The sequence below is a fragment of the Condylura cristata genome, unplaced genomic scaffold (genome assembly GCF_000260355.1).
Source record: "Condylura cristata isolate star-nosed mole 26May11 unplaced genomic scaffold, ConCri1.0 scaffold00023, whole genome shotgun sequence".
Taxonomy (NCBI): domain Eukaryota; kingdom Metazoa; phylum Chordata; class Mammalia; order Eulipotyphla; family Talpidae; genus Condylura; species Condylura cristata.
Genome location: NW_004567124.1, coordinates 25,501,579 through 25,520,909, shown reverse-complemented (window position 1 = coordinate 25,520,909; position 19,331 = coordinate 25,501,579). Strand labels below are relative to the sequence as shown.

Below are 19,331 nucleotides of genomic sequence, written 5' to 3'. Positions count from 1 at the left end.
AGAACAGAGACCTAGTTCCTGCTTGTGCCTCCAGCATTGCCCATACACTGCCTGGCACACAGGTGGGAAGTACCTGGGCCCTCCCACATTCCCTTCCTTCTTTTCCAGTTCCGGCTCACTCTCTGCTTTGAGTTTGCCACCAGCCCCTGCCTCTTTCTGTGGGCAGCACCTTCCCAGATGCCAGCCTGTACCCTGGTAGCTCAAAAGGAGGGAGAGAAGTGCAAGAGGCAAGAGTGTTTCTGGGTTTTTTAGCTCCAGAGTAGGCCCTTCCACAACACGGAGGCCCCTGCAGACCTCTGCCTTGAGAAGGGAGCCGGCACTCACCCACGGTTCGGTTCTCCACACAGGACTCAAGTGTGCAGCCCCCTGTATTTCTTTCTCTTACTCTGTCATTCCCATCCTCTGTACCTTCCACTCCTTTACTTACATCCATTCCCACAGGATATTCACTTTTCTTCTTTGTGAAGATTCCCCCTTCCCTCTTAAAATCCTTTTTCTCTCCTTCTGGGTCATCTTTGAATTCTGACTGAAAGGAAGCGGAGGGAAATGTCTGCATTGATTGCTTTAATCAGAGTTGGAAGCAATCTATCTAGGGGTGCTCTCTCCACAGGGCCCCCAGCAATCCTTCAGCAGTAGGTGCCTGGTGAGGGGGTCCTCACTGGTGGCATTAGGGGGAAGTAAGAATACCTGAGAAATACTGACTTCTACTCACTGCATACTTGCAGCTCAGCTGACCTGTGAGGTGAGCAAATATCCATTCTAAGCACTGTCCCCATGATTATAGTACAGGAAACACCTCACCAGCGTCAGTGGTCTCTTCCAGAGGCTCCAGTGAGGTTTTTCTAAATTTACATGTGAGGAAACAGGACTCTGAGGGCTGAAGGGACTGCCTAAATCACATCCAGAATGTGGTGAAATTGAGGGTTCCTCCTTCCTCCCTCCTGCACTAAAACTATGCTAACCTTTTAGAGATTTCACGCCTTCCACTTTATTCTCACAGCAATCCTATGAAGTGGCAACAACCTTGTGGAGGAAAATCAGCAGTTGAAGGAGGTGAAATGACTTCCTTACAGCCACCAAGTCCAGAACTCCAAAAGGAAAGGAGGAAGAAGGCACCGGTATGGCCGGTAGCCAGAGATGTGGCCAGGGCTGCACCGAACACCTGAAGGGATCCAGGTCCTGCCTCCTGACCTTGTTCTCCGCCCTCAGGGAAGTGGGGAGTTTGGGCGGGAGCAACCTTACTTTGTCCCAGGAGAGTCCCCACTTGGCGCTCGCTGTGGTCGAAGCTCCTTTAGGAGGCTGATGGCCGGGCCTTGAACTCTGCCGCCGAGGCTGAGAGTGGAGAAAAGCTCCGACCCGGGAGACTTGGGAACCTCGGTCCAGGACGGGTCGAACTCGGAAAGGAGCTCGAAGGAACTGGTGGGAGAGCCAGAGCAGTACCAGCTCCTCCCCGGCTGCATCAGAGCCCAGGGAGCCGCCAGAAGGAATTCTTCCCCGCCCAGAAGCCAGGGAAAGCTGGAAAGCCCGGGGGCGGAGCGGCCCCTCAGGTCTCCTCAGCAGTGAGAGGGCGGCCGCTGGGGCAGGACTCTGGTTTTGTGTGCACGAGGTCTGGGTTTCCTGGCCTCCGGCAGGAACAGCAGGGAGCCTTCCCCGCCCGCGCGGGTCCCCGCCGGCCCGCGCTTTCCCTGAAAGTGAAAGGAGTGGGCGGGGGGCGCGGCCGAGGCGGGGCCCGAGCGGGAGTTGGCCGCGCAGGCCCCGCCTCGGGGCAGTTCCGAGCCGGGGGCGCCGCGCGTCTCCATTCCCCGCCGAGCCGCGGGCTGGTGGGCTCCGCTGCGGCATTTGTGTCGGGAAATGACCCTGCCCGGGGGCCCGACGGGCATGGCGCGGCCAGGAGGCGCGGGGCCCTGCAGCCCGGGGCTGGAGCGGGCCCCGCGCCGGAGTGTCGGGGAGCTGCGCCTGCTCTTCGAGGCTCGCTGCGCTGCGGTCGCTGCAGCCGCCGCTGCAGGGGAGCCCCGAGCCCGCGGGGCCAAGCGGCGCGGGGGGCAGGTGCCCAACGGGCTTCCTCGGGCTCCTCCAGCCCCGGTGATCCCGCAACTGACTGTGACAGCCGAGGAGCCGGATGTCCCCCCGGCCAGCCCCGGGCCGCCCGAGCCAGAGAGCGGCTGGCTGCCGGCCGCGGGCTCCTCGCACCTGCAGCAGCCTCGCCGCCTCTCCACCTCGTCGCTCTCCTCCACGGGCTCCTCGTCGCTGCCCGAGGACTCGGAGGACGATCTGTTGAGCGACAGCGAGAGCCGGAGCCGCGGCAACGTGCAGCTAGAAGCCAGCGAGGACGTGGTTCAGGTACCGGCCGCGGGGGCGGGGCCAGCGCCAGGCGCGGGGGTGCGCTGAGCCCCGGCTTGGAGCTGGGGCGGACTCCTGCCCTAGGCTCCCTCTGCCGGGGGTCGGGGTCCCACATTTGGGAGGGGAGTCGCGGTCAGGGTGAAGACCGAGGCCGACCCGGCGCTCTGGCAGTTTTCACCTCAGTTCCACAGCGGGGGGCGGCGCGGGCCCTGGGGCGCTCCTGGGAGGAAGAGTGAGGTGTCGGCTCCCACCGAGGGGGCCGGGTAGGGCCCGGGTGGCGAGGGGAGCTGGCTGCGAGCTGGGGCTGGGGCGATCGGAGGGGCTTGCCCCGCGAACTCCGGCAGCGAGGGGTGAACGAGTCTTCCTCCCTCCCCACCCCCGCCCTGGCGCCGCGGCCCCACCCCCGCCGTTGCCACGGTTTCCCTCTCCTGAGTGGGAGTGGAGCGGAGCTCCAGGCTCTGCTCCCCGAGCCGCCGCCGTCTGCTCCGGCGCCCGCACGAGGCGTGGACGCGGGGAAGGGAGGGGCGCGGGCTGGCGGCCCCCGCAGCCGAGTGAGGGCGGCCTCCCCCGGCTTGGTGCTCCCAGTCGTGGCCCGGGCGGGGGCGGTAAACTGAGGCTGAAAGGGCGGGATCGCCAGCCAGTGTCATCCTCTAGTAGCCTGGGGGTCCGAGACCAAGCTTGACTCTCCGACGACCCAGGTCCGGGGGTGGCGAAGTCTCCCGGTACCTGCCCCTTAGGGGCGCGCGGGGCCCGGGACAGCCGTCTTATCCTTGTCATAATCAAGGCCAAATGCTTGAAATGACTGTCCGCGGTCACCGCAGAGGAGTAGCTCCAGCTCCACTTGATGCAAGTGGAGGGGGAGGCTCGGCGAGAGCCCACAGGGCGGCGAGAGCCGCGACACGCGCGGGTGGGAGAGGCCTGGGGCGCCGCCGCCCGGAACCCGGCTGGCGTGCACGCGGGCTGGACCAGCGCGAGACACCGACGCCTTGCACTGGAGTCGTGACTAAGTCAACCCGGAGACTTACATTGCCCGGGGGGGGGAGTGTAAGAGGAAAAAGAAAGTCTCCCAGAGCTGGAACACACCCGCCGCCAGGTGTGGGGTGCGGGCAGTCCCTCTCCTCCCCCAGGGGTGAGAGAACCCCGACGACCCATGCCGGGAGGTGGGTGACGCCGAGGAGGTTCCAAACGCCTTGGAATGTGGAGCAAGGAGAGGACTCCTCCCTCCCCACCTCCTTCGAAAATCCGGAGCAGTCGCTCTGGGTCCACGGCTCTCCGCAGCTCAAATCTCTGACAGCTGAGAGGCGGGCGCGGGAGGAAGGGCGCCCCGAGGGCAGCCGCAGGCGGAGGAGGTCGGGAGGCGCGGTGGGCAGTCAGCGTGCAGTGGGCAGTCCCCGCAGGGGTCAGGACTCTGGGGACCGGTCGCAGCGGTGCCCCTGGGCTTCGGCCGGCCTCTCCCACCCTGACCCACGCCTCACCCGACGCAGCGAAGAGCTGGAGCAGATGGCAGCTGAGGGCCCTTCCAGCACCCAGACAGCGTCTCCCAGGTCTCCCCACCCCCCGCCCGCCGGGGCCTCCCCGAAGGCAAACAGCCACCGCGGCGGCAGATAAGCCAGGGGCTGTTGACAGAGGCTGCCTGCGTCCGCGTGGAAGGGCCCGGCGCGGACTTTGCCTCGCTGCGGGTCCGGGAGCGGCACCGCGCGCCCGCCCAGACTGCCTTCAGGGCTTCCCCGGGCCGGAAGCAGAGAAGGGGGCCGCCGTGGTCCTCGGAACTCCCAGCTGGCCTGCCTCTTACCCTCGGGCCTGGGGGGATAATAATGCAGAGCCACAGGAGGCCGGGGGAGAGTCTACCGGTCACTGCTGCCACCTACATTCTTCCCCTTCTCCTCCTGGGACCCCACATAGCCTGCCCAGAGCTGAGAACTGGGCTCTCCTGAGGTAGCTGGGACTACTGAGCAGCCTGCCTCTTTCCCAGGACACCTTTCCTCTAGTAGAGAGAGGTGTCTGTGGAAGGCAAAATCATGGACTGGGGAACCTAGACAGGCCAGAAGAGTTGGGGGGTCTACCCCCAAGGGCAACTGCCATGACTTAATCTTAGGCCTTGTCTACCTCTTAAAACAATTTTGAGGTGTTGCAATGGATCCTGTTCATTTGGTTCTCTCAGTGCACCAGGATAGGTAAGAAGACCTGGATGCCATCCTGTCCTGGACCCAGAACTCCCATACTTCACTTTTCTAATTATAGAGCAGAATTTAGGTTAAGAGTTCCTTTTTAAAAAGTAAATGCCCCTGGGAGGGTGAAGTCGTGGGTCACTTATACCTTAGTGCAAATCCTTTTATAAATTTAAACTGATTGCTCTCACCACCATCACAGAGTGTCAGTTTGATAGGGGCAATTGGAACATGGGAAGGGGGTGGTTTGGTGGAGAGCTTTGAGGAGACTGGATGGCTGAGGGTACAGTGGGATTCAAGGGACTCCCGCTGTGTGGGTACACTGATACTAGAAGCCCTAGTGCTCAGACTTCCAAAGGGAATACAAACAAAACCCTGGGTCTGAGGCTGGTGCCCAGACCAGTTATCTCCAAAGACAGATGCTTCCTGCTCAGCCCCTGGGGTGAGGATGTATCAGAGGGTCCTTCTGTGATTTCATCAGAGTCTTACACATGGTCAGCTCTCCTGAGTTGGTTTCTCAGACTTCTGTAGGGTGTAGGCTGAGCAAGAGGATGGGGCTTTGTTCCCTTTTTCAGCTAGCCACAATAAATTCACTCTAGCACAATAAACCCGCTTTCTGATATCCGCACATTAAAAGCCTCACCTGCTCAAAAATATCTTCCCTGCTGTTATTCATGTGCCAAAATCCCACCCACCCTCTCATCCACCCACCAAGGAATAATTCTTCAGGAGCCTTTTTGAATGTATGCGGTTTTATATCCAGTGTGTTCCCTGGAAGATGTAACTCTTTAAGATAGAAGATGGCAGTGAGTTCCATGACATTTTTGTCAACCTTTGTGTCAGTGGTGGAATCCTGTTCCACCGTACTAGCAGGGTAGCTAAATTCTGTCACACTAACCTCAGGAAGTGGCAGAGAGGACTATATTGATATAATGGATATGGAAGCTCTTTGGAACCTGCATAGTTGGAAACTGCTGTAATCACAACTGCTCTTGAATAATAGGATCCTCACAATTGGGATAGAGAGAGCAGGTGCTGATCCCACTTTACCCCAGCTTGCTAATCTGGGGTATCATACACCAGTTAAGTAGCCCAGGAATTTAGGTACTAAGTCCTCTCCACAAACCTTCTAGCCCTACTCACTGCAGGAAAGAATGGAAGGATAGTATAGTTCTCCCATCTCTCCTGAGGCTGGTTCCCCTCTCCCACAAGAATGACTAAGAACTAGATGTACCCTCTGACCAAGTTCATTCTGGTCCCAGTGGCCCCCAAATGCTGCCAGTAGGGCTTTATACCTACCTGAAGCTCACCACTATATCTGTTCTTTTGGATGCAGGTAAAAGTATCAAGCTTGGTGTTTCCCCAGAGGTCAAACCACTGTTTGATGGATAAATGTATTTTTAAATTATTATTATTAGTTTTTGTTTTTGCATACAGAACTGGGGTACAGGCCAGGGTTAAAGGGGGGTTGTGAGAGGATTCACCAGAGACAAAGTGGAAAGCAGAACAGGCAGATCAACTGAAATACACTGCTGAAGGGAGCAGCAGGCAGGACAGGAGAGGTCTGCTGTACATGGCCTGATTGAACTCAGGCCATAGTGGTGACAGGGCTGAGTCGTAACTTCTGTGCTACTAGGGAAGCCCCCCTTGTTCTGCTTTATGACTGCAAGTCACTTCACCCATCCAATGCTTTTCTCATGTGGGTCCCATTTGGCCCACAAGGGAGTCAAGGGACACCCTTTGTCCAGAGGGATTCTGAGCAGAAAGGGGATAACTGGCCTAAGTAGCATAGGTGGCTGGCCATAAAGCCCTTTCCCATAGGGAGATGGGGTTGGTGAGAATTTAGATGGGGTTAATCAGAACTTACCTCCTGAGCCCATTGGAACTTGGGGAGGGGGTTGGGCTGGTAGAGAGCTTCTGCCAGAGACTGGCAGGCTGGAGGCAGAGAATGAGGAGATGCTAAGTCCTCCTTGATTTCCTTCTGTAAAACTTCCTTGATTCCTTCTGTTTCCTTCTGCTACTGCCGTATGCATTTGTTGTGCATATGCATCATCATTGTCATCATAATTCTCAACAGAGTGTGGGAGAAGAGGGCATAGGATGGTACTGCTGAATACACATGGCACATACATCTTCCTGGAATTTTACTTGAGGATTTGGACGTGGGAGAGTTTTATAATAAAACTTGGATTTATTATGTTGCAGATATTATGCTTGTCTGTATTTAAAGACCAAAAATGGGAGTTTTGGAAGAGATGTCATGCATCTAGTGGGCTGCTTCTGGCTACACCCCCAGATCCCTGGGGATTAGACACGTGGCCACACCCTAGTGTGCCATATAGGGACTTCAAAAGGAAAGCAGGAGCAATGCTCTCTGAATGAAGATAGAAAAGCAGGCAGTCAGCAGTCAGGAAACGGTGGCTCCTAGTAAGGCAACAGCCCTGTCCTCTTGGAGGAAATTTGGAGATGACCATACTCAGCTCCCCTCAGCTGGAAAGTGACAGAAGTAGGAATAGAACCAATTTCTAACTCCCATCTTAGTCACTAACCCCACTTCCCATGGACAAAGGGCTTTATGGTCAGCTGCTTCACCCTGCTTAAGCCACCACCCAGTTATCCTTTTCCTGCTCAGGACCCCCTCTGGCCAAGGAGACTGGATACATGGGCAGGCACACATATGTAACTCCTCTAAAAGACAGGCACCCCAGGGAGCAGGCAGAAGACACCATTTATTGTTTTGTTTTTGTTTTTTTAAGGTCTTACTTATTTATGCATACAAGAACTGGTGTAAAGGCCAGAGGTGCAGTGGGGTGAGAGGATTCACCAGAGACAGAGTGAGGAGCAGAATAGGCAGATCAGATTGACTGACATACACTGCTGGGGGGAGCAGCGAGTGGGCCAGGAGAGGTCTGCCGTGCCATGTGGGTCAGTTCCCTGTGGATCACAACCGTGTGCTGCAGTCGCTGTGGACAGCTTCCTGGTGCTGCCCTTTAGTCCACTGCACCACCAGGGAGGGCTCAGCAGACACAAGTCGGATGAGCAAACCTGCGTACTTCATAGGCTAGACATGGGACTGATAAGTTTTAGGTGGGGAGAGGAAAGGTCTAGATATGGGATGCTCTCAGGATTGGGTGGAGGAGAGAAGCAATGTTCAGAAGGGAATGAGTTCACCCTCCCCCCCATTTCCCTCACAGGCTCATCTTAGATGAGGGGCCCTTAGCTGCATCCCACTTTCTAAGCTCAGGTTTCTGGGTCAATATTAGGACCAAGGGTGCCCTGGACATTGTACACTGATGAGGAGTCATATGGAATCCAGCAGTAGCCAAAGGGTCTTTGCCTCTTGCAACTCTTTCTTCAGGCCCTGCAATGCTGGCCTCTCTGCCTTGACTCTTTTTTTTTTTTTTCCTAAATGAGCAGAACCAGTGTCCCCAAGTTAAATCAATCTACATTAGTCCAGCTTCATACCAATGATCTGGGGGTGTGCGGGGGAGAGGAGCAGTCACACTCCAAACCAGTTTTTTGCTCATAACCCAATAAGAGTAATTATCTCCCCCATTTTACAGATAGAGAAACTGATGCTCAGAGACTTGTTTCTCAGGCCCCAGAATCTCTTGAGGTAAAGCAAATTCTTGGTCCTGTCCCAAACCTGCCCAGAATTTCCCTGAGAGAGAATTTTCCCTTTCAAGAAAAAAATGCAGAGAATCTGCTTTTTTTTTAATTTTCAAAAGTATTAGACATATATTTTCATTTATTCTTTTTTTTTTTTAACAAAGGTGACCATCAAATGTTTCTCATGTGCATAAAAGTTCTAAAGCCTCCACAGAACAGTTCTCTAACTTGCAACCCGCAGAGCTTGAGGGAAAACCTGAGCCTTTCCACAAACTCAGGTCCAGGATTATTTTCAGTACAGTAAAATGCTGTACACCTGTCTCCTCCCGATGCCTGTCTTAGTGCCCATCACAGAGGCAGGCCACAAAGAAACTCTCCTTGACTGAATAAAAGATCGAATGAATCAGCAGCTCTAGCTGCTTGCAGGGTGGCAGGGCAAGCCCTTGTTTCAGAGGAGGGAGCGCTGATGCATTCAATGCTCCAGCGCCGACTTGCAGACCTATACCGTGTTGCTTTCAGAAAAGCCACTGGCAGAAGATCCGGACCATGGTGAATCTGCCGGTGATGAGCCCTTTCAAGAAGCGTTACTCCTGGGTGCAGCTGGCGGGGCACACGGGTGAGCAGCCGGCAAGCGGGGTGGCGGAGTTTCCGGGGAGGAAGGGACTAAGCAACGCTACCCTGTCTGCAGGGAGTTTCAAGGCTGCGGGCACCAGCGGCCTGATCCTGAAACGAAGCTCAGAGCCTGAGCGCTATTGCCTAGCGCGGCTCATGGCAGACGCCCTGCGCGGCTGCGTGCCCGCCTTCCACGGCGTGGTGGAGCGCGATGGGGAGAGCTACCTGCAGCTGCAGGACCTGCTGCACGGCTTCGATGGGCCCTGCGTCCTGGACTGCAAGATGGGCGTCAGGTACGCGTGCCCGGCCTTCTCTGGCCGGGACCCGCTAGGCCCCGGGCGGGGAGGAGTGCTGGACGCTGTGCCCAAGGCCACCCCCTCAAGCCCCGGGGGGCTGCCTGCGCTTCTGTAGGACTTACCTGGAAGAGGAGCTCACCAAAGCCCGAGAGCGACCCAAACTGCGGAAGGACATGTACAAGAAAATGCTGGCGGTGGACCCTGAGGCGCCCACTGAGGAGGAGCACGCGCAGCGCGCCGTCACCAAGCCGCGCTACATGCAGTGGCGCGAAGGCATCAGTTCCAGCACCACCCTTGGTTTCCGCATCGAGGGCATCAAGGTGGGCCAGGCCCGCTTCGCTTTGCACCGCCCTCTGCCCTTCTTCTGCCCCGGCCCCAGCGCGCGGCGTCTGCCCTTCTTGTGGAACCCCCACCCTCCCGGGGAGCCACCTTCTGGCGCCGTCTCGCTGCCCCTGGCAGCAGACATCCTGGGAGGTACCGCCCGCCTAGCCTGCGCCTCTCCCCTCGGGCGGGTGCAGAGCCCCTAACATTTCCTGTCCCATCTCCTTCAGAAAGCCGATGGCTCCTGCAGCACCGACTTTAAGACCACGCGAAGCAGGGAGCAGGTGATTCACGTCTTCCAGGAGTTTGTGGAAGGGGACGCGGAAGTGTTGGTGAGCGCCTGAATCTGGGCCCCCGAGGTGTTGAGAGCCCTGAGCCGTGTCCCCAGGTCATCCAGGAGTGACCTCGCCTGTGTGGCACCCATTGCAGTATTTACCTCATGTGCTGTCATTTCCCCTCCTTCTGGGCAGCGCCCACGAGGGAGCCTGTATGTTTCTAAGGTGTCTGCTAAACCCCCAATCCCAGCAAGGGCTCGCTTAGCGTTGAATTGATGGCTGCTCCTCTTCCACCCCACCCTCTCCAGAGGAGGTATCTGAACCGCCTGCAGCAGATCCGCGACACCCTGGAGGTCTCTGAGTTCTTTAGGAAGCATGAGGTAAGAGTAGAGTCAGGTGTGAGGTGTTACCTGAGCCGTAAGGGGGTAGGGGTTCACCAGGGAAAAAGCCGTGATCTGACGCTCACTGTGTGGGGCTCGGCAGGTGATCGGCAGCTCGCTCCTCTTCGTGCACGATCACTGTCATCGCGCTGGAGTGTGGCTCATCGACTTTGGCAAGACTACACCCCTCCCGGACGGCCAGACCCTGGACCACCGGAGGCCCTGGGAGGAGGGCAATCGCGAGGACGGCTATTTGCTGGGGCTGGACAATCTCATTGGCATCCTGGCCAGTCTGGCTCAGAGATGAGGCTGGGCTCCTGTCCCCGCAGACGGGAGGGTGTGACAGATGGACTGCGACTGCGTCCCTGTCGTGCATGTGGGCGAAGAACTGAAACCCCGCGGTGCGGGGCGGCTCACACGGTCCAGCAGGACTAGGTGCCAAGCACTAGGGGGCGCGCTGCTGCATGTGCAGCGGAGCGGGCGCCCATACAAGCCCCAGCGTATCCAGAGCCTATGACACTAATATACAGGGGTAGGGTGGGACAATAGGCTTCGTCTCAGCTCGGCTCTCCTGAGGGGGCTGCTTACCTCTCCAGAGAGGATGGATAATGAATTTTATTTCGCAAGCACTAGATCTATTGGTCTAAACTTACACTACAATGGACTCCCCTTCCTAATAAAAGGCAAAGACACCAGCTTTGAAGACTCCAGCCTTATCCTCTCCCTTCTCTGATCCCCTTTCTCAGTCTGTGGCACCCCTTACATCCACTTAGATGAATGGAGGTTAGAAGAAGAGCTCTTTATTAGATTTGTCTGCGGTGGTTGGTCACTGCCCAGATGAAGGATGCTCAGGACTGAAAGCAGCCGGCAAAGGCTTCCTGCAGGAGGGAGTTTGATTCTCCTCCCACCCCTGGTAGGTCACCTCTTGATTCAAAGATAAATGGCTGGGAGTGGCCAGGCCCTTCCCCAGGAGGCCTGGCACTGGTTTCCAGGGCAGAGAGTCCAGTGATTCTAGGCCAGCCCTGAGACAGGCCCAGACATGCCACACAGACTGCAGGGGGCAGAGGCTACTAGAACAACAAGCAGTCTAGAAGCTCTGGGAGAGTGGAGGGAGGAGCCATTGCTACCATCAAAGCCTCAGGATCCCTTACACCACAGGAACCATAGGTGGGATTCCAAAGATTCTGCCTCAAAGGTCCCTCGGTTTGGAAGGGTCATAGCCAGAGGGCAGTCAGGGGCCAAGGAGGTTCCATTCCAGCTCTTCAAGCTCTCCAGACCCAGCTCCTGGCTGTGGCAATCTTAGGCCTTCCAAAGACCTGCTCCCCTGACCTGAAATCCCTTGCTCCTCAGGGCGGGCCCTTTCTCCACTGGCAAGGGTGAAATCGGCACACCTGGATCCTGAATTGGGAGTCTAGGCGAGCAGGGGGCCACGGTGTTTTATGGCTTCCCTTCTGACCTTCAAGATCAGGATGATTAGGGTAGGTGGTGGTGGTGGTGGTGAGGATGGCTGAATGCAGTATAAAGATGCCCCAAGACATCTTTATACTGGGATGGAGTTCACGCTAGTGTTAACAACACTAGGTCATGCTTTGTTACCTGGAGAGAGGCAGGAGTTCCTACCCATGGCTGTGAAGTACCTCCCTCTCTGGGCAATACTCCATGCTCACACAGGCCCTGGATAGCGCCTGGGAGGGTCCATCTGCCCCCCAATGACAACCAAGTCTAGTAGCTCCTGATTGGTGTGCCCAGGGTAGGCATGTACCCAGTGAGAAGACCTCCCAGAGCAGTGCCCCAGAGGCCTGCATCACAAGTAAGAGGACCCATGTGAATCCCATCAGGCACTGCCTCTCTGACCCCATGTGACTTGGCAGCGAGCAAAGTATATTATCACCAGCAATCTGTCTTGGATGTGAAGACGCCCTCCAGGAAGGCCCCTGGTGGCACCTACAGGAGAGAGAAGGGAAGTGATGAGGTGTTCAAATACCGTGAGGGTGCAGATAAGTTCCTTCCCCACCTGTCCAGGCCCCACATCTATAGATGTCTCTTGCCATCCTGAAATCCCTACTCTTGGCCACTCTACTGGGTCCAGTACAGCACCAGGCAGTTCCGAGTTGGGTGTTGGGTGTAAAAAATCACTGCCACTCCTGATTTTTCTCCTTAAAATTTATGTGGAAGGACAGTTCCTGGGGGAAGGAGTTGGCCTGGGCCCCGCCCCCCAATCCAGGATCACTTCCAACCAGTGTATGAAGTGATTTTCCTCCAGACAGTGGCAGTCCCGGGCTATGTATTGGGCCAACTTGAGCAGATCCTGCATGGACAGAGGTGACAGTTGGACCTGGGTAGAGCAGAGGGCTCATCAATCCATGTAGGTTTGGTGACAAAGTGACAGGTCTTTAAAGTCTCTCTTTAGAGGGGATTGGGAGCTGAAAAAAGTCTCACCAGGTGTGGGTGGCTGTGCCTCAGGAAACTACATGTCTCCTCCAGACATCAATTCCAGCAGAATTAAATGAGGGGCAGCCCAGAGGCTGAGCCCCAAGCAGCGCAGGATGTTCTGATGGCTGAACTTGCAGGTGGTGCACACAGCCAGCCCATCCCCAGCCAGGAAAGAAGCCATGCTCTAGAAGTCCACAAAACTGGAGAGGATCTCTCTGTCTCTGGCCTTGCCACTCCTCAGCCCAAGTGAAGATGCTGTTTGTTTCTGCAGACAGTTCTGGGTGCTGCCCTCCCACCTGCCACCCTGGCCCTGGGCACACCTGATGATCAGCATCTCCATGAGGAAATCTAGTTCATCCTGGTGAGAGCAGAGTTCTGGCAGGGTCTTGGGGAGGAGAAGTGTGTTTGGGGGGTTGGCCCTACCTCCAGCAATTGTGTTTCTCTCCATGGAGCCCTGTTTCCCCCTCCAACCAGAACTGCACCTCTTCTCACCTTGGTAGCCACCTGCAGAGGGCTGGGATCCCCAGCCAGGCCAAAGACCAGCCCTTCATATGGCTCTCCAAAGGCACCGTGGCCCAGGGTTCTGCAGGGTGGCTGGGCCTGGGGAGGGTCTTAGAGGACCTAGTGCCTCCTTCAGCTCCCTGTTGCCTCCACCCCACATGCCTAGTTGGCCCTGTCTGAGGGCCTTGAGCGCTGTGTCACAGTCTGTCCCCAGATAGCAGCCCTGTGGGGATGAAGTCCACTGGCACCGAGCCAGAGCAGAGACAGAGCAGGTGAGGATGGTGGTGGGAGCGGCTGTGTCTAGGTCTTCCCTCTGGTCCTGGCAGACACCTGGGGGTGGAGATCATCTTCGCTCCAAAGGAATCATATCCTAGGGTCCCTGTTATCCCTTCTGGAGCCTTTCTAGCCTTCATCTCCTCTGGTTTGGGCCAGAAGTTCTTTGGGACTCATAATGACCACAGCAGGGGCTGGGATAGGGCAGGGATCCAGAGTGCACAGGTTCTCAGAAGGAAGGGGCGGACTCACCTGAGCAGAGTGACATTGGCCGGGGAAACTTCAGTGAGCCCTGGAGCCCTGGAGGCAGAGGCAAGGACAGGCAGGGCTGAGCCCCATCTGGCAGTTGTAGGGCTTGGGGGCTCTCAGAAGCGTGGAGGTTTGAAGCTTGCTCAACTCGAACTTAGGGCCTGGCAGCATCATCCCACACAGGCCCTGACTTATGATTCCTGTGGTTTGCTGAGGATGGGAGGGACGATGGCATGTTCTGCCCACCACTGAGTGCACGCTGACTTTCCTTCCTGTGCCCAGGATATCACTCCAGATGCCCATTAAGGTAAATATTTTCCCAGGCCTCCCCAGCTACTCGCACTTTGAGAACCCCAGAGGATCTACCACTGCCCTGCTGGAAGGATAGTTCTTAAAATCAGCCAGGTCTGTCCCGGGACCCCACAAAGGCCATTTCAGCTCAGTGGAGAGGTGGGCAACCTTGACTCAGCTATATCTGCTGGATGTTCCATACCCAGAATGAAGACCCCACAAACTATAAGGAGGCTCAGGGTAACAGTTACCTTCACCACCACCATCAGAACCAGAGGGCCTGGGGTGCAAGGCTAGGAGAAAAAGAGAGACACTTCCAGTACAAAGCTCCTCCATCACTCAACCCCAGGTTTTTTTTTTTGTTTTTTTTTTTTTTGTTTTTTTTTTTAAAGATTTATTTATTTGTACATACAGAACTGGGGTACAGGCCAGAGGCTCAGGGGCGGTGAGAGGCTTCACCAGAGGCAGAGTGGGGAGCAGAACAGGCAGATCTACGAAGTACACTGCTGAGGGGAGCAGCGGGCGGGCCAGGAGAGGTCTGCCTCACCATGAGGTCACCTCCGGGTCAGGCGGGAATCGAACTCATGCGGAAGTGGCTTCAGATTCTCAGTGCTGTGCTTTAACCCGCTGCGCCACCAGGGAGGTCCCGGTTTTTTTGTTTTTAAAGATATATTTATTTATGCATACAGGTACTGAAGTACAGGCCAGAGGTGCAGGGGCAGTGAGAGGATTCACCAGAGACAGAGTGGGGAGCAGAACAGGCAGATTGACTGAAACACACTGCTGAGGGGAGCAGTAGGCCGGTCAGGAGAGGTCTGCCACACCATGTGGGTCACCTCCCTGGCCTGGGATGAAACTTGTGCCGAATGGCTGTGGCTTCAGATAGCTTCCTAGAGCTGCGTTTTAACCCACTGCACCACCAGGGAGGGCCCCTATCCCATCTTTTACCCATGCTTCAAGATTCAGCTCATGTTAATTCTTCCATAATCTGTTCCTTTGACAAATGCAACCTCTCCCCCCCCCCCCCCCCCCCCCGCAAGAATCTCCAAGGCAATTACCACTTTGGGATCTATAGCTATGCCTCTCCTCTCCTACACTAAACCACTTAGGTACAAGTCCTTGATGGCAGGCCACATGCTGATGCACCTTCAGTTCCCTGCCCAGCTCCTAGCACAGTGCCTGGCTCACAGCAGACATCTTTCCCAGTGCCCTTCTGCTCCTCCCAGTCCAGCGGCCCCATGCCTCCAGACACTGGAGAGAGACAGGACATACTCCTGCAGGTAATGTTACCAGCAGCTAGTCCCGTGCCCTCTGGGCACATTCAGTCAACTGGAGTTCAGCCTGCCATTGGCACTCTTTCAAAAAGCAGCATGACTACAACTGAGGTGTGGCCAGATCTCCACCTCCCCATGATTTTCCATGACTATGAGTAAAAGAATTGATAGTGTGGGGTGAAGGGGGTGGCATATATTCTTTTTCAGGCCACATGGTTAATTCTAGACTTGGACTTTGAAACAAGGAGCTGTGCCAGGAATTTTAGGGTGGGTAGGAGAGTTTGGAGTGAACTTCTGCCAAGCCTCATATGCCCTCTTTTTGGGCTCTTGAGGTCACGAGTATTTGAAGTGAATTCATAACAAGGAGATACTTGCTAAGCACCCCAGGATTGGTGTTGCACAGGATCAGATAATCAGGGAGGGGCCAATACCTGTCAGAGGCTGCAGGTAAAGCTCACTGCTGGGATGCATTAAAGACACCCCATCTTCTCCATCAGCCCAGCAGGAAATCTAGGCATCACCCCCTGGAAATTTAAGGTGACAGAATTTGGCTACAAAATGGGGGATGGAGTGGGCACATAACTGGGAAGCTGCCTTATGAATAGTAGGAAAGCTGGGGTTTCCCAGCACAAATCCCTGTGTGCCTTTCCTTATACAACTATTCTAGAACAGGCACTGCCAACTGACCACTGGGGGCAAAGGGGGAAAAAGGTGGGGAAGGAGTAAAAAGCAGAACCCAAAGGCTTGGCTCAGGCTGGCTGGGACACATCCTTACCTGCGAGAACCTTCTGGTCCCACGTCCTCAGCTATAAAATGGGAGAGGCCAAGGCACATATTCCATTTCCTGTGTATAAGTATCAACAGCACTGCCCAGACAGACACAATGAAAGCCTTTGTTTCTTTACCTCACTGGTTTCCAAATTTTCCAGAGTATTAGGATCACCTAGAGGATTTCAAACACAGATGGCTGGGACACTCCCCTAGATTTTCAGACTTAGTAGGCTGGAGAGGGGCTGAGAATGTTCATTTCTAACAATTTTTAGGTGGTGCTGATGTTACCGCTTCAGGGTCACATTTTGAGAACTAAAGACTTAAAATTTCAGCCTCCTGTTGATCTCACAAGAATTCTGGCACTATTGGGGAACAAAGAGGAGCCCTGCAGTGGTGGAACAGGCCCTGGGTTTAAATGAAAATCTAGGGAGTCCAGTCTACTTGTGTGCTATGAGTTTATTTGGCCTCCTTTCTAAGAGCAATTAACCTGCCTGCAGCAGCTGAGCGGAATTCAACGCCCTTCCCACCCACCACTCCTCCCCAGGGACTCCACCTGTTTCCAAGGTTTGAACAAGGTTTCAGTCAGGAGCCGCCCACCCCAGGGGCGCACCCACCCCAGTAGCCGAGCCCCTTCCAGCCGCGGGGCAGACCCCACCGCTGCCCCAGAAGCCACTGGCTGCGGCCCAGCCGAGCGTCGCCCAACCGTCCGCGCAGCCCTGGCCGTCCTCTGGCCCCTGTCGCAGCGAACAGCCGGGCGTCCCCTCCACCTGTGGAGCGGTAGTAGGCTGGCTGGCGGCGGGAATGGGGAGCACGCCGGCCTCCCGGTGAGCGCCCCGCCTCTCCCCAGCGCCTCGGAGCGGTCCTCCAGCTTCTCAGGGGCGGCCCAAGTCGGGTCTCGATCCTGTCGCCTCAGGTAGGCACACAGCCTCCCCCGGCCGCCACCAGCAGTGGCTCGGGCTGGCCGGCGCGCAGCCTGCCAGTGGGCACCGGCACCGAAGGAGCGCTCCGGCCTCGGGGCCTGAGCTAAGGCCAAGAGCTCCCAGGGGGCCCAGGGATTTGGGGACTCCAAGGCCACCAGTAGAACACGTGTGTACGCGCCCACAGGAGGGGTTTTGGGACCCCAACACCGAGCGTTAGGGGCAGAAGAGGCCGCGCAGAGCCAAGCACTTACCAGAAAGACGTGGATGGCAGGGGCCGCCCCACCGCCGCCTCCGGCCCAGCGCCAGCCCCAGCCGTGGCATCGCGCTCCCCAGCGGCTGGAGACGCCCCGAGACAGAAGAGCCCGGTCCCAGCCTCCCCCGGCGCCCCGGGCGCCGTCCCTGAACACAGAGCCCCTCCCTGCACGCACCCTCGCCCTAGGGCGCCCGAGCCGCTCTTCCCACCCGCTCCGCCGCCCCACGGGGATGTCAAGCGTCTCCCCCAGGGAAGCGAGAAGACCGCAGAGGTGAAGACTCCAGGGGCTCGAGACAGGTGGTTCTTGGCGGGGTGCCTCCCGCCGCTGGTCGGCGTTAAGTGGGTGCTGAGTCCCGGGTCGTCGAGCGTCAGTGCTCCAGCCGCCCGCCTGGGCAGAGGCTGGCGACCAGGCAGCTCGAGAAGTTCTCAAGGTGCGAACCTTAAATCGATGTTGAAGGGATACTTCAAAGGTGTGACTAGATTTGCGCACCATAAATTTAGATCTTGCATTTATTTTACGGGGTTCAGTGGAGATGGGGCGGTGGTGGGGGGTGTTGTCACGCCACCCTTTGGCGCCGCCGCAGGTTAGGGGCTTCCCGGGTTTTGCTGAAAGAACCGACCGGCCGGAAGAAAGCGGCGCTGAGCTTCTGCCCCAGCCGGGTGCGGCCGGCAGTCGAGGAGGGAGGAAGGAGCTCAGGGCTCGCGGCAGGGAACTGGGCGAGAGGCTTGCTCCAACGGGGTAAGCGGTGCGGTGACGTTCGGATCCCCTGGGCTTGGAGTCCGCGGCGCCTGGGATCCCGACTGGACAGAGAATGGCGTCTGAAAGATGACCGGGAGACAGCGGGTTTGGGAGAGGCCACAGGAAGTTAAAGGGAGACAGGAAGCAGCTAGAAAGACTAACTTCTCTCTGCCACACCTTGCACCCCACTCCCCTACCCAATCCCCTGGTCACTGTACCCTGGAACCTGAAATCCGCTAAACCTCAGCTCTGGTTGCCTAAGTCTGTGGGGCGTTAGCTTATACTTTTCTCCCCTTGGAGAATTATTTAGGGGCCGCTCAGCTGGATCTTGCAGATCCTCCATTGTTTCCTGAGCTTACCTTGGTCCCACCTCAGGCAGTGCTGAGACCTCAGCGTTTTTTGTTTCCAAACTGCTTTATGTGGTCTTCCATGCAAACACCCTCTGCTCTGCTCAGCCTACATTGTGGAACCAGGGACCAGGGAGTTCTGGTCAACGGGCTTACAGTTATCAGGAGGACTCAATGAGACCCAGAATGTCACCTGTGTCCCCAGCCCAATGAGGGCTCCTCTGTTTTTGACACCACCCTTATAGCCAGAAGGCACTTAACTGCACCTCCCAGCCACAACAGCAGCCATGGGAGCCACCCATCCTTTCAGGGACTGCCCGGAAAGGGCTGTAGGCACCGACCTTGCCACTTGGCCCAGACTGCCACTTACAGGCTTGTACAGCAGCTGCTGGGGCTGGGGTGGAGGAACTAAAGCCAGCCAGGCCACTCTCACCTCACACCCTGAGATGTGCAAGGAAGAACAGTCTGTGGGTATCCCCATTGCCACATTTTCCCAAAGAGGACCACACTGGAAGGCTCATCCAAGGGGCCTCCGCCTGCCTTTACCCTTTCATGGAAAGAGCTTGAGAAAGTGGAGTCATACCCCAGAATCCAGCTAGGGGTTCTAGGCTTGTCAGTCAGAACTGTGGGGTATGTGCTTCATCCTGGTGGTGGCTGTGATGTGTGTGTGGGCTTGGGTGGGCATAACAAATGGTAAGTTCTCTTAAACTGCCCCAAGTGAGGCATAATTACTTGCCATTACTTGAGCCTTTCAGTGCCTTTGCGATTGATTTTAGATTGTGACTTAGAAATCTCAGTCTTCCCACACAAAGCCATTAACTGTACAGCTTCTTATTCCGATGGACCTGGAGTCAGAAGACCCCAGTGCTGGCTCTAGCACTCCCAGTCATGGCTGAGGGGTACATAGCCCCAACTTCTCTGGTTTGTCCCACCAGCTATACACCACATGAGGGGAAACTGGCACCCTGTAGCTGTGAGGGCTACTCAGCTTCAGCCAGTCTTGGGTCCTCATTTTTTTTTCTCTAATTACTAATTTTGAAGACTGAGGCCTGTGTTTAATATAAAACAGGAAGAAAGAATACTAACTAGCTACATGGTAAAGTTTGAACGTAGGGGCTAGGTGTAGACACCTAGGTAGTCACCCCCTATTTGACTCTGTGGATATCCCATTAGGCTGTCAAAGAATTTATTTACAAGACACTATATAAGCCATGATTCTCAAAGTGTGCTTGGCTCTGAACAGCAGCATAAGCCTGTGAACTTGCTAGAAATACAAATT

The 19,331-nt window shown here is 56.2% G+C and overlaps 2 protein-coding genes across 2 annotated transcripts; one reads left to right on the top strand and one right to left on the bottom strand.

Annotated features, from left to right (window-relative positions):
• Positions 1-1,787: 1,787 nt before the first annotated feature.
• ITPKA (inositol-trisphosphate 3-kinase A) lies at positions 1,788-10,700 on the top strand. Its single transcript, XM_004687895.1, has 7 exons — positions 1,788-2,340; positions 8,637-8,733; positions 8,806-9,022; positions 9,141-9,345; positions 9,577-9,678; positions 9,930-10,001; positions 10,105-10,700. The coding sequence occupies exons 1-7, from the start codon at positions 1,852-1,854 to the stop codon at positions 10,306-10,308; spliced, it is 1,386 nt and encodes a 461-aa protein (XP_004687952.1). The 5' UTR covers positions 1,788-1,851; the 3' UTR covers positions 10,309-10,700.
• Positions 10,701-11,138: 438 nt separating this feature from the next.
• On the bottom strand, positions 11,139-18,533 carry LTK (leukocyte receptor tyrosine kinase). Its single transcript, XM_012728542.1, is given in 22 exon segments — positions 11,139-11,286; positions 11,288-11,354; positions 11,357-11,412; positions 11,669-11,761; positions 11,763-11,799; positions 11,891-11,945; positions 12,232-12,336; positions 12,441-12,471; positions 12,473-12,564; positions 12,751-12,819; positions 13,461-13,500; positions 13,917-14,028; positions 15,039-15,068; positions 15,071-15,116; positions 15,119-15,171; positions 15,454-15,546; positions 16,404-16,560; positions 16,608-16,717; positions 16,720-16,769; positions 16,969-17,049; positions 17,142-17,365; positions 18,423-18,533. Coding segments are annotated over 22 exon segments (1,860 nt in total).
• Positions 18,534-19,331: the final 798 nt, after the last annotated feature.